Genomic DNA, 17526 nt, shown 5'->3' on the forward strand with positions numbered 1-17526 from the left:
AATTTCCCTCTTTCTGGTTGTGGCCTTTTCTGCCTAGAAAAATTCTTTTAGCATGTGCTGTAAAGCTGGTTTGGTGGTGCTGAATTCTCCTAATGTTTGTTTGTAACGCTTTTTGATTTCTCTGTCAAATCTGAACTAGAGCCTTGCTGAGTATTTTTGTAGGTTTTTCCCTTTCATCACTTTAAATATATCCTGCCATTCCCTTCTCATGTGCAGAGTTTCTGCTGAAAAATCAGATGATACCCATATGAGGATTCCCTTGTATATTTTTGTTGCTTTCCCTCCTTGTTGCTTTTAATATTTTCTCTTTGCCATTTTCAATCAATTTTTGTCCGTCTGATTAATATGTTCCTGCTTGGATTTATCCTGTATGGGACTCTCTGCACTTCCTGGACTTGAGCATTTTCTTTCCAATTTTAGGGATGTTTTCAGCTATTCTCTCTTCAAATATTCTCAGGCCCTTTCTGTTTTCTCTTTCTGGGCCCCTTATAATGCAAATATTGGTGTTTAATGTTGTCCCAGTAGTCTCTTAGGATATCTTTTCATTCTTTTTCTTTATTCTGTTCCATAGCTTTGATTTCCATCAATGTTTTAAAGCTCGCTTATTCACTCTTTTGCCTCATTTATTCTGCTGTTGACTCCTTCTAGTTAGTGTATTTTTCATTTCAGTTATTGTTCATCTCTATTCTTTAACTCTCTGGCTCTTTGCTAACCATTTCCTGTATCTTCTCAGCCTGTGCTATAATAATTCTTTTTCTGAGATCTTGAATCATCTTTACTATCATCACTCCAGATTCTTATTCAGGCAGATTTCCTGTCTCTACTTCACTTAGTTTTGGGGGTTTATCTTGTTTTTTCATCCGGATCCTATTTCATTGCTGCCTCATTTTGTCTAATTCCACTTCTCAGGCTGCAGTTTCGTAGTTCCTCTTGCTTTCGCTGTCTGCCCCCTCGTGGATGAGGCTGTTCCATGGTCTCACGCAGGCTTTGATGGGAGGGACTGGTGCCTGTTCCTGGTGGGTGAAGCCAAGCCATGTGCCTCTGGTGGGCAGGGATGTGTTTGGAGGTGGCTGTGGGCTCAGGACTTCAGGTGGCCTGTCTGCGGTAGGTGGTGCTGAGTCCCCACTGTTGGTGGTTTGGCCTGGGGCATTCCAGCACTGGAGCCTAAACGCCGTTGGGTGGGGCCTGGGGCCAGGTCTCGGTGCCGAAACAGCAACCCCTAGGAGAGCGGGCACTATATGCCCTGGGCCTCTACCACCAGTGTCCTTCCCCCTAAGTGAGCTGCAGCTGACTCCTGCCTCCCCAGGAAGACACCCCCGAGGCCTTCAGGTAACTGTTCCAGGTGCCCATGGGTTCCCAGTGCTCATGAAACCGTGTGTGCCCCCTCCAAGAGTGGAGTCCCTATTTCCCCTGTGGCATTCCTGCTCTCAAGCCCCACTTGGCTTCAAAAGCCAAATGCTCCTCTTCCCAGTGCCAGACCCCCAGGCTGGGGAGCCTGACATGGGACTCAGAACTCAATCATGTGGGAGAGCCCCTGGCAGGTGTGGGATTTGATAATATCACGAAACTGCCCCTCCTACCATCTCACTGTGGCTTCTTCTTCGTCTTCCGAAGTAGAATATCTTTTTTGGTGGGTTCCAGTCTCTCTCTCTGATGGTTATTCACCAGTTAGTTGTGACTTTGGTGTTTTTGTGAGAGAAGGTGAGCTCTTTTTATCTGCCATCTTGTTTCTTTCTCTAAGAATATTTTAAAATGTCCAGTCTATTTTTATTTTTTGACTTTGACTTTGGTTCTAAGGTATGTAATTAAGTGGAAAGAGCAACACATGCAGAATTATTTATATGGTAGTAATCTCTCTGTTGGGCTCCAAAATCACTGCAGATGGTGATTGCAGCCATGAAATTAAAAGACGCTTACTCCTTGGAAGAAAAGTTACGACCAACCTAGACAGCATATTCAAAAGCAGAGGACTTTGCTGACTAACGTCCATCTAGTCAAGGCTATGGTTTTTCCAGTGGTCATGTATGAATGTGAGAGTTGGACTGTGAAGAAAGCTGAGCACCGAAGAATTGATGCTTTTGAACTGTGGTGTTGGAGAAGACTCTTGAGAGTCCCTTGGACTGCAAGGAGATCCAACCAGTCCATTCTGAAGGAGATCAACCCTGGGATTTCTTTGGAAGGAATGATGCTAAAGCTGAAGCTCCAGTACTTTGGCCACCTCATGTGAAGAGTTGACTCATTGGAAAAGACTTTGATGCCGGGATGGATTGGGGGCAGGAGAAGAAAGGGGACGACCGAGGAGGAGATGGCTGGATGGCATCACTGACTCGATGGACGCGAATCTGAGTGAACTCCGGGAGTTGGCCATGGACAGGGAGGCCCGGCATGCTGCGATTCATGGGGTCGCAAAGAGTCGGACATGACTGAGCAACTGAACTGAACTGAACTGAATCTCTCTGTAAAAAACGATGAGGGATGAAAGTATTACATATGTGTGTATGTGTGCACACGTGTTAGTTGTTCAGTCATGTCTGACTCTTTGCAACCCATGGACTATAACCTGCCAGGCTGTCCGTGGGACTCTCCAGGCAAAAATTCTAAAGTGAGTTTCCATTTCCTTCTCCTATATATATATATATTTTATGTTTATATTTTATGTTTGTGTATCTAAGAAGTGGTAAGTTTTATAAGAAACTGAATATAGTTATCTTTGGTGGGAGAGAACTGCAGCAATGGGAGCCACAGGAGGAAAGGACACTTTGTATCATTTCATTTTCTAATATGAAATTTAAGTTTCAAAATGCAGCTATTAAACCTAGAATTTGGCTCACATCCATACCAAGTAAAGCAATAAACATGGACTCAAAAATGCAAGAAAATTTTAAAGACAGTATGTGCATATAGTGAAGTCAAACAGAAATAGTATGGAGTGAAAATGAGTCTCTTACTTCTGACTTCCAGTCCTTCAATGCCACCAGTGTCTTGCATAGCTTACCAGAGATGGGCTGTGGCTATACAAGTGTGTGTACATGTACGTACACATACCGTCCCTTTTCAAAAATCAAATATGAACTGACTTAAACACTGTTCTGAAATATGTTTTACTTAATAAATTTTGGAGATTGTTCTACAGTGATGTACAATCTACATCAATACATACAGGTATACTTTATTTTTAAATAGGCTGTGTAGTTTTTAAATAGGCTGTATAGTTTTAACATATAAGTATTCTATATCTTTGCACAAGGATACATTACATATATTATTTTTGCACATGTATATACAGTGTATTTGTGATGAATAAGTGTGGAATTGTTGCATTAAGGATATACATGTTAAAATTTTTATGTATTGTCTAATAGAGCTCTAGAATCAACTTGTCAAAAAATATCCTTTTGAGATTGTGCTTGGAAGTACTTCTTGGAAGGCAGATCTAGTGGTAATGACCTTCCTCAACTTTAGTTTGTCTGAGAAAGTCTTTCTCTCTCCTTCATTTCTGATGAACAACTTTTTACCATAGACAATGTTCTTGGTTGGCAGTTTTCTCTCAGCACTTTGAATATATCACTCCACTCTTTCTTGGCCTGTAAAGTGCTCACTGAGAAATCTGCTTAATTATAGTATGGAGGTTCCCTTGTAAGTTTCAAGCTTCTTTTCTCTTGCCCTTTTAAAGACTGTCTTCTACAGTTTTATTGTGGCATGTCTTGAAGACGATCTCTGAGTTTGACCAATGAATTTCCAAATTTTTCCTCAGATTTAGGAAATTCTCCTGTTCTCAAATTCTCAGCTATTATTTCCTTAATAAGCTTTCTACTCCTTTCTCCCTCTGGAATGCCAATAATTTGCAATTTTTTTTCTTCTGATTGTATCCATACATCATGTAGGCTTTCACTATTCTTTTTCACTTTGTTTTCTTCTGACTGAATAATCTCAAAGTTCCCATCATTTATCTCACAGATTCTTTCTTCTGCTTGATACATCCTGATATGCTATTTTTCATTTCATTCATTGTAGTTTTCTACTTCAGAATTTGGTTCTTTATGATTTCTCTGCTAAACTGTTCATTTTATTCATGTTTTCTTGATTTCATCAAAATTGTTTTTAGCTGAGCTTCCTTACAACAGTTATTTTTAACTCTTTCTCATGTAAATCACAGATCTCCATGTTTTGGGGATCAATTGAAGTTATCATAATCCTTTAGTAGTGTCAAATTCTCTTAAAGTTTTGCTTTGTTGCCTTTGTGGTTGAAGAAGCAGTCACTTCCTTTAGTCTTCAGTAACTGCTTCAGGAGAGAAGTAACTTTAGCCATCCCTGCTAGAGATTCTGAGGCTTTCTCTCATTAGCCATGGTTAAGTCTGCTCCACAGTCCTTGCTCTCTTATGGCAGAATTCTTAAGCTTGTATGTCTTCTCTTGATTCTGCAATGCAGAAAGCTAGATGCTGGCAACTCCCTTCTGCTTTCCCAAGAGTGGGGCTAAAGCTCATGTTTGTGGTCTCTCTCTGGCCTGCAGATTCAGGCTGGCATTTTTTTTTTTTTTTCATGCTCACTAGCAGTCTGCTTGCTCTCAGGAGTGCAGGCACGGAGCTGGCCATAGGATGGTGCGTGTGTGTGAGGCACTAGAGCACTGCTGGTTCCCATGGGCCAGTTGGGGAGATCCACAGTTAAGGTGTCCCCTGTGGGCTAGCTTCTCGACGGGACCCTGAGTTAGGACCCATGCATGTGCTTGCATGCGTGCTGTTGTGTCTGACTCTTTGCTACCCTATGGACTGCAGCCCACCAGGCTCCTCTGTCCATGGAATTTTCCAGGCAAGAACACTGGGGTGGGTTGCCATTTCCTACCCCAGGGGATCTTCCTGGCCGAGGGACTGAACCCAGAACTCCTGCATTGGCAGGTGGGTTCTTTACCACTGTGCCACCTGGGAGGCCCCAGGACCCTTGGAGGGCTTTATAGGGTCACAGAGCCTCTCTGCTGTTCTCAAACCAACTTTTCACTTCCCTGCCATGCAGCTCATGAGTCTGCCATCTGGAGGAGGCAGGAGAGAAATGGATCCTTTTGGCAGCTTCCCACGCAGTTGGAAAAGCTGGGAACAAACTCACTCACATTTTCCCATCCAGGAGAAACCACAGGCTGAGGAGGTCTCTCTTGGCCCTGAACTGTGCCATCTTGGGGGAAGGGTAACGAGGGTAAAATCAAACTCTTCCTCTTCAAAACCTAAGCTCAGTTACTGCTCCACAAGTGTGCTGAAAATGCTCCACTGGAAACGCAGATTTCCACAAAGGCGCTCTTGTCTGTGGGTGACTGTCTAAGACAGTACTGTCCAGGGGTTTCCACATTGCAGCAGCTTCACAGCCACTGCAGGGTCCAAGCCAGGACCTGCATGCCTATTAGCCAGTGCATGGGCAGGAGAGACTCCTACCAGGCTGCCTGGCGTGTGGTGCTGGATCCCAAAGCTCTCACCAAGTCAGCTGTGTCTGTAGATGGGTGGCAAGTTGTTTGGGGTGGGTGACACAAACAAGGGAAAACTGACTCAGCCAGGTTGCTGCCACTTCTGAAGTCACTTGTCTTTTGTGAAGGCAGCTAGAAGAGATGTATTTTCAGTAGTTGCTTCTCAGTGGCCAGATTTTCGCTTTCTCTCAGCTTTGTCCTTTTTCTCCAGGCACAGCTGAAGGCTAGAAGTTCAAGATCGAGGTGTTGTAAAGTTTGGTTTTTCCTGAGGACCACAGGGGAAGGATCTGTTCTGGGCCTCTCTCTTTGGCTTAGAGATGGCTGCCCTCTCACTTCCTCTCCATATGCTTTCTGAGTACTTGAAATTCCACATATTCTTAAAGCTAGCTAACAAACACTGGATTAATTTCTTTAGCTGCTGGAATCAGAATGAACAAAAATGAAATTATAGCCAACTGACAAGGCCAATGTGTTGACTCCCTTGGGCACCTGCTTAAGGGATCGCCTCGGGGCCTCTGATGACCCAAACAGCTGTATTCTTTAGTCCCTAGGCTAAAGTTGCTCAGGCTCCAAACAAGCCATGCAAATAGTGGTAATAAAATGTGAATGCTTATTACTTTGCAAGTGATCTTTCTCTCTATGCTTCAAACACATGAGCAGACCTGTTTACTCTGGTTTTCATTCTTTTGGGAATGCTTTTGGGCATGGTACTGGTACTGCTGTAACCTGGGTCTGTGCCTCTTAGTCACTGGAGTGTGAACGTTTCTTGTCTTTCTCATCAGAGGACCTCTAATACACAGCACAGAGCCTACTCCTCAGGAGGTTATGCATAACTAAACAAACAGGGTAGTAAATTAAGACGGACTTTTTCCCTCTCTTTTTCCTGTGCCCCATGGGGAGATACACTGAGCTAATTAGAGGAAAGGTAGAGTGTGGCAAATGCAGTATTTCTCTATAAATAAGAATACTAGAAGACAGATGTTACTGATGGTACTGAAATACTTACCACAATAAATACCCAGAAATACCACAATAAAAATATAAGTTTCAAAAGAACAGAAGTTTGCATGCATATATAGCAACATAGTTAATTTGAGAACCTCAGTGCTATTTATTTCTATTGCAGCTGGACACAAAATGCTCAGATATAAAACAAATGATACATACTTTAAACACTTTTACAAAGGTGAAAATATAAAGATGACTATGGATTTGTTTGCAAACAATTTCACTTCAAATCTGTGAAAAAACCTAACAGTTTATCAGACTTTGACACAGCTATGTTAGAATTACAGTGGACAAAATTGATGAAATCCTAATCAGTAACCTATAGCAACTGATTATTCTAATTAAAACTAGTATGACCTTCAACTATTCTAAGTACCGCTGCTACAATTTTCTATTTCTAAAAACTTTTATTTTGCGAGAACAAGACTGACCTTAATGTTATTTTGAGAAAGAGAATAAACATTAAATCTTCAATCTCAACTTTTAAAGCTTAGAGCTCTTTAAGTATTTCTGCTAATCTTAAACTACTTTTGGTTCAGTGCTAACTTTTGAACTATCTTTATCAATGTGATTTAAGGTTTTTTTTCTTTTTGTCCAGATAGTGCTCATGTTTTTTGTCTCTATACCAAAGCAGTAAGGCAAGAAAGGTTTTCCTTTTTCAGATCATATAATATCTATCCATTTTAAAATGCAGGGACTGAAACCACACAAACAATCCTACCAATAGGAAATTAAGGCTGCTATGGTTTTCCTTTATATTTAAACCACAACATAAGATTAGCAGTGTTATTGCCTACAAATGTTGAATGTATACGCATTTAGTCTTAAGTCACAGGACATCAATATTGCCATTTCTGTGTGTGTTTCAATTTCAGTTAATAAAACATTGTTTTCACAATTACCTTTGATAAGCTTGAAAGTGAAGTCAGAAAACACTACACAAAAGCTGAAACTGGGTGACTCTGCTACAGGTAAATGATGCCTGGAGGGACAAGAGTGGTATTCTGGTGTCTGGTTAATACCGGTGCACTGTGCCCCCAGCCCTGCAGAGTGCAGGGCACACTCCAGCCAGCACGACACAGGTGCGGGCACCGTCAGTGCCCCAAAGGGCCTGGCCTGCTCGATTAGGCGAAATGTGTGGCTTTGCAAGAACTGCCAGGTGCCAGTTTGAAGTATATCATTCTTTGAGGCAAGCCCTTCTAGATATGTAAAGAGAAAAATCACATAACCTAGTCTGCAAAAGAGTTTCTAAAATCCTTTCCTAGTATGGATGTGAACCAGGCTTTGCGGAGTACATCTACCAGTGTTAGCACCATAGTTAAGCCTGAATTGAGGTAAAGATACACTCGCACACTTTGGGTAGAAATTACAACAGCAATTTTGAATGGGGTATTTACAGCAGTATCCTTTCTGATTACTGAAAAAGCTGTTTGAAAAACCACTTGATCCCAAGTATGTGTGTGTGTGTGTGTGTGTATATATATATAACACACACAAGTATATATTGAAATTGATAAATTACAAAGCTAGGTATAAGTGTAATGAAACAGAAAATTTTTGAAATTTAAACTATGTCATTTTTGGCTTGATGAAGTCAAAGATTTTGATTAAATACTCTGAGCCAATATCACAGAGCCAGTGTATCAAATAGCAATGCCCAGAAATTCTGCTTCTCAGAGTATAGTTAAGCTTACTGTAGATGCTACCCAGTCAACATCCAGCCCCTTGCTCCATTTAATTTTAAAAAAGGTAAGTGGCTTCTCTCTTGCCCAACTATTTAGGTAGAAAAACCTCTCTGAGACTTGTATTTTCATTAACAAAAAGGAATAGAGAGGAATGGGGAGAAAAGACCCTAAAACTTGGTTAACATTTTGAAGAGGTATGATATATTTCAGCAAATGAAAACCAAGTTTAGCTAAGGGATAACTGGACAAAAATGAATCACTTTAAAAATTGCTTTTCCCTTCCACATTACTTAACATATAGGAAAATAAGTCTTAAATTTATTTTCTAGCTTTTGGGGATACAATACAGACTGATTTTTCAGAGTAATTACCATTATTTATTAAATAAGACAGACTCCCTGGAGTTTGAACAACACTAGAATTCAATCTCCAGGCAGAGCTGGGCTTGGTGCTCAGGCAGGGGCACTAAGACCAACACTTATGGCTCAGGAAGAAGCTGATCATGCCATTTGACCAGGATTCCTCAAAGACACTCATCAGCAGTATTTTCAGCTGACTCTGAGATTCAGATAAGAACAGGAGTAACTTTCCCCTGGAGCCTTCAGAAACATTTTAGGGAAACAGTTTAACATTTGTTCTCAACTTAAATATTTAGCTGAATACTGCAGATCATTCTTCAGAAAACTCATGTAAACCCAGTCTTCTTTTATAAGTCTGCTGGTGCCAGCTGCACCTAACTGGCAATATCCATGGAGGTATGACTCAGCTACGTCCGCAAGAAAACTGTTTAGCATATAAGGGCTTTCAGTTCCCTGTCAGTCAGGTCGTTCACCTCCATGATCTTCTCTAAGTGCTCCATGTATCGGCCATGGTCCTGCAGAAAGTGAGGAACCCTCATGTTTTCAGTAACTGCCAATCCTTTTAAGCGATCCACGTCTTCATAAGAGACCTGAAAAAAGGGATGGGTTAATTTTTAAATATAACTACCAGTTACATTCTGAAGGGCAATTTCTTCCCTTGGTCTTAGTGAAGTTTGAAGTAGGTAAACTTTTTAAATTAATACCTGGAAAATAAAACTTCACTGTGTAGATGCATACCATCACCATATTTTGAAAAGTCAGTATGTGATTTAACAATCTATCTTGGACTTATAGTTTGTCTAGAAATTAAACTAAACAAATCTCCTGCCTAAATCTAAAAGAATTGAGAAAATAGAATGTAAATGCTGTATTAATAGGAAAATCAGCACAATTATATATTAAATTTTTCTATTTAGTTCGAGAAATACAATTTGTGTTTTGTTAAATTCTCTTGCTTTGAAATTTTTAAATATTTTAGAAAATTTCACATCTCTTTCATCATTTGAGGAAGAAGCCAGTCTTTCACAGGTACTATATTAAGCTTAGGGATAAAAATTTTAAGTTCTATAAATTATCTGTGCAATGTGAAATTCCAAAACATGGTTCATTTTAAGTATTATCTTCTGATCAACACTCAATTATTTTATTGAATATTTATGTCACTAACGGTAGTAGGTGATAGGAAATAGGTTTGGTGTTGATACTGATGTAGTTTTATCTTAAACCATTCTGAGTTTAATGAGACTAATGCTGGGAAATAAGGTTCTCATTTTAAGAAAAAGAAGATACACACATGGAATGGAAAGGGCTGTAAAAGCACCTTGTGGTGTCTGATTTGAATTAGAATGTCCTTGTGATTTAAAACAAATATACAATTTGCTCATTGAAAAAGTCTAGAAGTATCAGCACCCCAGAGGTGATGTACACGCCTTGTGCTGAGATCTTGTTTTCTAAATATCATTTCCCACTAAGAGGAATCAAGACTTCCTTGAAGAAATATCTAAGGTGAGCCCAGAATATTTTACTTTGCTGGGAAACATGTAGACATGTTTTTAAAAGCATGAGAGCAGTCACTGGAAGAGCTGAAGAAAAGGGAGGAGTGAAATGCAACAGCATTCAAAGATCTCTAATTGGCTACTACCAGTGTAATAACTGACTTGGGCAAAAATCATCAAGAGATGTTAAAACCATTTCTAGAAAGGTTAGAGAATAGTACATTTAAAGGTATCATTCCACAACTTACTTACTAATGCAATGGTGATAAAGGTACCTTTACAAAGGAAAGATCTGGCAGTAACTAACTTACCCGGGTAATTGAACACAGTGTCACTAATAATGGGACAAAATAACACATGCTGTCTAATGTGGCACACGGGGAGACACATGGCTCATTTAAGCAGCATTTCTTGGCAAACATGTTTAACTCAAAGCTAATTATAAGAAATGGCGATGGCACCCCACTCCAGGACTCTTGCCTGGAAAATCAAACAATCCGATAGTCCAGATTCTAGGAATTCTCAAGGAAATTGTCCTGGATTCTTAAAAATGTCACAAAAAAGAAAAAGCCTAGGGTGAGAGGGACTCTCTAAATCAAGAGTTTAAAGAGAACAACTAAATGCAAGGCATAAATCCTGACTGGCTTTAGGGTCATGAGAAAGCTACAAGGGGCATTTTAGAGATGATCTGGAGAATAGGAAGTGGGCTGTTTTTCAGGCATTATGTGGAATCAATGACAGATTTCTTTAGAAAATCATATGGTCATGTCAGAATATCCTTGTTCTTGGGAGATCATGCTAACGCATGAAGATGAGTAGAGTTACACCTGCAGCTCACCTTAAAATATTTTAGAAAAATATGCATATAAAAATTAATGATTGCAAATTTCCTTTACTGTCCACAAAGACATATTATAACTTGGTTCTGTGACAGAACCCCATTTCTTCCCTCTTATCATCACATAAGGAATATGATTTTATTGTTAGAGTTTCAGCTTGAGACCTGTTTAATCACGAAATGAGCTGGAGGAAATGCTGACCTGGTGTGTCTGGGTGTGCTGTTGGCCTCACTCACCTTCCCCAGGGTGGTCAGAAGATGGAAGTCAATGGTCTCTCTATAGCGGAGGATTTGCAGGATACCATCCAAGTATACCTGGTCTTTACTGAAACACCCTGGAGGAACCAAAACAGTGTTTACTTTCTGATTAAAGAAGCTAAGTAACTAGATACCAGCTCATTCACTTTACTAGAGGAATCAGTCCTGTGTATAACAAAAAAAAGGGTGGAGCAAAATTAGAAATTTAACTATCACCGTAACATAGAATGTAAGGTGCAAGGTCTTAAGAACTACCACAAATGAGTGCAGCCGAGTAGCTTCCCTTTAAGAATTCCTTTTCCCTGGCTCCCCATCATCAAAACAGCATTTTCCCCTAAAGAAACACTAGTAATTTAAAATACAGGATTCATAATTATCCCACCCACCCTCTGATCATAAACTTAACTCCCATGATACACTGAAGCCATCTGGGTGGGGAAGGCTGGGGAAGGTAAGCTGTAGAACAGATTTCAGAAATCCCTTTGTTGTTTTTAAATAGTACCCTTTACTCTATTAAAATTAACTGTAGATGATTTTGATACTACTCCTTCCCCCAATGAAACCAAAAACTAGAACTGAATTTATAAAGAATATGTAATATGAAAACCAGGAATGAGAGCTGAGCCTAGATATAAAATGGTGTTCTACTTACGAAGAAAACCTTTCTCCCATCATGACATAACTTGTATAAATTTTTAAAATTTTTGCTCTAGGTTTTGGACTAGAGGGAACTAGAATTCTACCAAATGGAGGATCATATATTAAGAAATTATTGTTCAAGAGTTCCCAAGATGATGAACTAGGAAGACCCTAAGCACAGCTCCTCTCAGAGGCATACCCAGATTACACAATTCACAGACCAAGTATCAGTGAGGAAGACCAAAGCCTACCAGAAAATATCTCTACACAAAAGACACAGAGGAGGAGCCACGGCTAGGTGGGCAGGAGGGGGAAATCGCAGTATCGGTGGGAGACTACAAACGGAGACTAATGGCAGGGAGAGGGGCCTTCACAAGGGGCAGGAGAATAAGCCGGACATCCCCCTCCCCAGCCCAGGCGTCCTGTGTGGGGAGGACAAGACCCCAGAGTGTTTGGCTTTGAAGTTCAGAGGGACTTACTCTGGAGAGATCCAGACACTGTGGAAGAGAAAGACTCCACTTTCAAAGGAAAAGGTGCTCACAAAATTTCACATGCCCTGAGAACCAGAGAAGGAGCAGTAATTTGAAAGAAGCCTGGTCAGAACTACTGTCGATCCTAACAAATCTTCCAGTAAGGCAGAGGTCGCCCTGGGGATCCAGGCACTGGTGATGGCCACTTTGGGGAGTTGGTTCTACCATCTCAGAACTGGTGCTGTGAATTGTGCACAACTGGTGCAAAACTGTTTTGGAATCCTCCCGGCAGCTTATACCCTTTTGACCAGGTTCCAGGCCCACCCTACTCACCAGCCTGAAGGCACCAATATTGGGTCATCTCAGACCAAGCAATAAGCCAGGTAGAAATAAATCCCAGCCACAGGCAGACATACACAAGCCCTGGGACAATGGCAGTTTCCTATACGAGGACTCAGCCCAGCCCGCAGCAGGTGAGAGCAGTCGTAACACCTGGTGGGCCTCAGCCACCAGCAGGACAACAGCTCGAGACACTCTGGGCATCTTAGCCAGCACTGCAGATCAGGTCCCACTTACCAGCAAGCCAACAAAAACATCAGGACACAAAGACCAACTCCCAACTGTGTCAAAGGCTGGTGAACCCACTGGGAGTTTCACCTCCAACATCATACCCAACCACCTGTGTCAGGAACCCACCCACATTGCTGGCTCAGCAATCTGACAAAGCTCAAAAATTCCAGGAACTAAATAAACAATTCTGCATGTTACTAGTCACACATTAAACTAGAAAAAAGCAAAAAGGAGTAAACTTACATCTGAATATAAATAAGCAAGCAGATGCAGAGTGAAATGTAAGTCGACTATATTCACAAGCGCTTAGGAGGTAAAGGATACCTGGCGTCCACAAGTGTCCCAGAGTAGGTATGAGAAATGGAATACATAACGGGAGATTTCCCAGAAGCCAGTATCAGGAGGTCAGTTTTCATCACACCTTCTTAGACACAACGTGTTCCAGGAAATGCAGACGATATGCTCCTTACTGGAGAACTGCAAATCGAAACGACAAGGTGTGTCCCCCTAGCAGCAGCAGAATGGACATCACCAAATACCTGCACAGGATGGATGCTAGAGAGGGGCATCCTTGGGGCAGCAGGCAACGGAGACTGGTAACAGACACTGCAGAGCAGGATGGAGGCTTCTCAGGGAAAGAGAGTCACCTGATGATCGAGCAGTAGCACTCCTGGCCAGTAAGGGACAGAACCACAGTGCTTCCCAATGCTTCAGGACGCATGCACCCCACCCGTGACTGCCGACAACTTACAGCAGCCAGGACAGAAAAGCAACAGAATGTCCATCAAGAGAGGCAGGGATATAGAAGCTTAGGTACAAACACACAGATGGATACGACTCCTCATGAACAAGAAATGGAATAATGTCATTTGGGACCACACGACTGGACCTGCAGGACATTATACTGCATGACCAAAATCAGAGAAAGACACATATTCTATGATAAGACTTAAGAGGTGGAAACTAATTTAGCAAAAACAAAAAACACCTCAACAGTTTGAGAGATTCACAGAGAAAAAACAAAACCATATAGTGCCCCCAAGAGAAGGTACACGGGCAGGGAATTTCATTAGGTCATTAGGATTTAATAGGTACCCATTTATACATTTGAATAGATCATCAAAAAGGACCTAGTGTATAGCACAGGCTTCCCTGGTGGCTCAGATGGTAAAGAATCCGCCTGAAATGCGGGAGACCTGGGTTTGGTGGCTGGTTCAGGAAGATCCCCTGGAGGAGGACATGGCAACCGACTCCAGTATTCTTGCCTGGAGAATCCCATGGATAGAGGGGCCTGGCAGGACACAATCCATGGGGTCACAAAGAGTCGGACAAGGCTGAGCAGTGTACAGCACAGGAAACTAAACCCCAAATCTTAACAACTATGGGGAAAGAAGCCTAAAAACAGTAGATCTCTATCTATCTGAAACGGAACCATGTGGGTGCACAGGAAAAATAAAAACAACACTGTAAATAAGCTATTTCAGTATCAACCAAAACTTAAAAAAAAAAAAAGCCTGCCCTCGTCCAGGGGTTCCTTGCAGTCTGGTGATTACACATCCACATGGTCAGAGCAGGCTTGTGTGCCAGGGCTGGCGGAGGGCTGAAGGAGATGCGAAGGCTGTGCCAGAAAATGACCTTGCTTGGAGCTGTAGGGCCTGATCCTCCTGAGATGAGAGCACAATCTCCAGATCCAGTGGGCACATCCCACAGCCAACTGTTGGTATGCCCGCCAACACAGGTGGACTCTGTGGGCCAGATGAGCTTTGAGAGGCACCTGGCCGCCTCATCTGCCGATGGCTTCCCTATCTCTAGCCTCCCTCATGAGAGATGCCCAGAGTATGGACACAGCACCCTGCACAGAGATCTTCAAGGGCTTGGCATTCCCCTGGGCCAAAAGGAGAAGGGAGAGGAAAGAAACACACACAAGCGCCGGGCTGTGTGTTTTGCCACATTCCACTCTCATTCACAACCCGGGGGGCGGGGTGGCGGGGGGAGACTTGCAGAATAGCTCTGGATGCCTGAGTCAGGCATGAAGAAAGCCTGCCGCCTGGTGGCTCTTTCTCATAACTACACCGTTAATACGGTGAGGCACTGAGGAGTACAGCATGTATGCAATGACTGTGAGATGGGAACGCATACCTGCCATCCAGAAATGTCCTGGTGAAGGTATGAGAAACAGAATCCACAGGAAGGCAGACTTCCCAGAAGCCAATTTCAAGAGGGTCAATTTTCATTACACCCTCTTATACATAAAAACTGTCCCACCAAAATACCAGGATCACTCCTTAGTGGAGAACTGCAAACCTGAAGTACAAAGACCTGGATCCCATGGCAGTCAGCAGAATGGCCATCACCAAATGATTACACACGATCGATGCCAGAGAGGGACCTCGACAAACAGGCCCCTCCTACGATGTGGTGGGGAGTGGACACTGCTAACAGACGTCAGAAGAACCGAGGCTTCTTAGGGAAAGAAATAGAGTCACCGGATAATCGAGCAACTGCACTCATAGTCAGTAAAGGGACAAAGCCGCAATGCATAAAGACTCGTGCACCCCACCCTTGACTGCGGCACGGTTTACAGCAGCCAGGACAGAAAAACAACAAAAATGTCCATCACGAGCAGCTGGGATATAGAAGCTCAGGTACAAACACACAAAGGAATAGTACTCCTCCCAAGAAAGAAATGGAATAATGGGGACACATGGCTGGACCAGCAGAACTGGAGTAAAAAAAATGTAGTATGATAACTTAGAGGTGAAAATTCAGATTTATCAAGATAAGAGCAGCTTTACAAAACAAAAGAGACTTACACAGAAAAAGAAAAAATATGGAGCCCCAAAAGAGAAGGTGCAGGAGCAGGGAATTCATTAGGTCACTGAGATTAAAAGGTACCCAGTTACAGATCTGAAATATATCCTCAAAGAGAACCTAGTGCATAGCACAGGGAATCAGACTCCAAACCCTAACAAATCTGTGGAAAAGAAGCCTAAAAGGAGTAGATCTCTAAATATCCGAATCTGAACCACGTGGGTGCACAGGGAAAACAGACATGACACTGTAAATCAGCTATACTTCAATATAAACTAAAAAATAAGAAATAAAATGCCTATCCTCTTACACGGGATCCTCGGGGTCCCGGTGGATACACATCCACAGGCTTGTGTCCGAAGGCAGGGCTGGCAGAGGGCTGAAGGAGACGCGAAGGCGGTGCCAGCAGATGACCTTGCTTGGAGCTGTCGTGCCTGGTCCTCTTTGATTGGGACCAAATCTCCAGATCCAGCGGGCATATCCCACAGCCTATTTCTCCCTAGTGCCCACCAAGGCAGGTGGATTCTGTGGACTGGAAGAGCTTCGAAAAGTCACCCGGTCTCCTCTTCTGCTGATGGGTTCCCTACCTCTACCCTCCTTCCTTACAGTTGCCCCATGGAGGGCTCACAGCACCCTGCACAGAGATCTTCTAGGAGCTGACATTAACCTGGGCCAGTAGGAGAAGGGAGAGGAAAGTGAAACACGCAAGCCCTGAGTTGGGTGTTTTGCCACAGCCCACTCTCATTCACAACCCACGGGTGGGGGGAGGGGGGGAGGGAAACTTTCGTAATGACTGTGGATGCCTGAGTCTCTGACCCAGGCATGAAGAAAGCCTGCCGCCTGGTGGCCGGTTTCTTGTAACTACACCCATAGAAGAGGCACTGAGGAGTACAGCATGTATGCAAGGACTGTGAGATGGGAACGCATACCTGCCATCCAGAGATGTCCTGGCGAAGGCACGAGAAACGGAATTCATAGAAAGGCAGACTTCCCAGAAGCCAATTTCAAGAGGTCAATTTTCATCACACCCTCTTATACATAAAAACTGTCCCACCAAAATACACACGTATCACTACTTACTGGAGAATTGCAAATCAAAAGGACAAAGACCTGGATCCCCTGGCAGTCAGCAGAATGGCCATCACCGAATGATTACACACGATTGATGCTGGAGAGGGACCTTGACAAACAGGCCCCTCCTACGATGTGGCGGGGAATGGACACTGCTAACAGGCATCAGCAGAACGGGACAGAGGTTTCTCAGGAAAAGAAAGATAGAGTCACCTGATAATCGAGCAACTGCAACCCTGGCTAGTAAAAGGACAAAAACCCAATGCATAAAGATGCACACACCACACTCTTGACAGTGGCACAGTTTACAGAAGCCAGGACAGAAAACCACCAAAAATATCCATCATGAGAGGCAGGGATATAGAAGCTTACATACAAGCCATACAAAGGACTATTACTCCTCCCCCAAAAGAAATGGAATAATGCCATTTGGGGACACATGGCTGGACCAGCAGAACATTATACTGCGTGAACACAACCAGAGGAGGAAAAAATACCGTATGATAACACTTAGAGGTGAAAATTCAGATTTATCAAGACAAGAGCAGCTTTGAAAACAAAAGAGACTACGGAGAAAAAAACACCATAGGGTGCCCCAAACGAGAAGGTGCAGGAGCAGGGAATTCCATTAAGTCACTGGGATTAACAGGTACCCAGTTATAGATTTGAAATATATTCTCAAAGACGACCTAGTGCACAGCACAGGGAACTAGACTCTACAGCCTAACAAATCTGTGGAAAAGAAGCCTAGAAAGGGTAGATCTCTATCTATCTGAATCGGAATCATGTGGGTGCACAGCGAAAATAAACATGACACTGTAAACCAGCTATACTTCAATATAAACTAAAAATTAAATATTAAAAAAAATGCCTAC

At 42.6% G+C, this 17526-nt stretch overlaps 1 protein-coding gene across 1 annotated transcript in view; it reads right to left on the reverse strand.

Moving 5' to 3' along the window:
• Positions 7042 to 17526, reverse strand: part of KIAA0895 (KIAA0895 ortholog) — a 56629-nt gene continuing 46144 nt past the window's right edge. Inside the window, exons 6-7 of the mRNA XM_005679189.3 lie at positions 11070 to 11167; positions 7042 to 9088 (exon numbers count right to left, since the gene is read on the reverse strand). Of these exons, the coding sequence (XP_005679246.2) occupies positions 8927 to 9088; positions 11070 to 11167 (260 nt within the window). The 3' untranslated portion in view covers positions 7042 to 8926. The remainder of the gene's footprint in view (positions 9089 to 11069; positions 11168 to 17526) is intronic.

This window comes from Capra hircus, chromosome 4 (genome assembly GCF_001704415.2).
Source record: "Capra hircus breed San Clemente chromosome 4, ASM170441v1, whole genome shotgun sequence".
Classification (NCBI taxonomy): Eukaryota; Metazoa; Chordata; class Mammalia; order Artiodactyla; family Bovidae; genus Capra; species Capra hircus.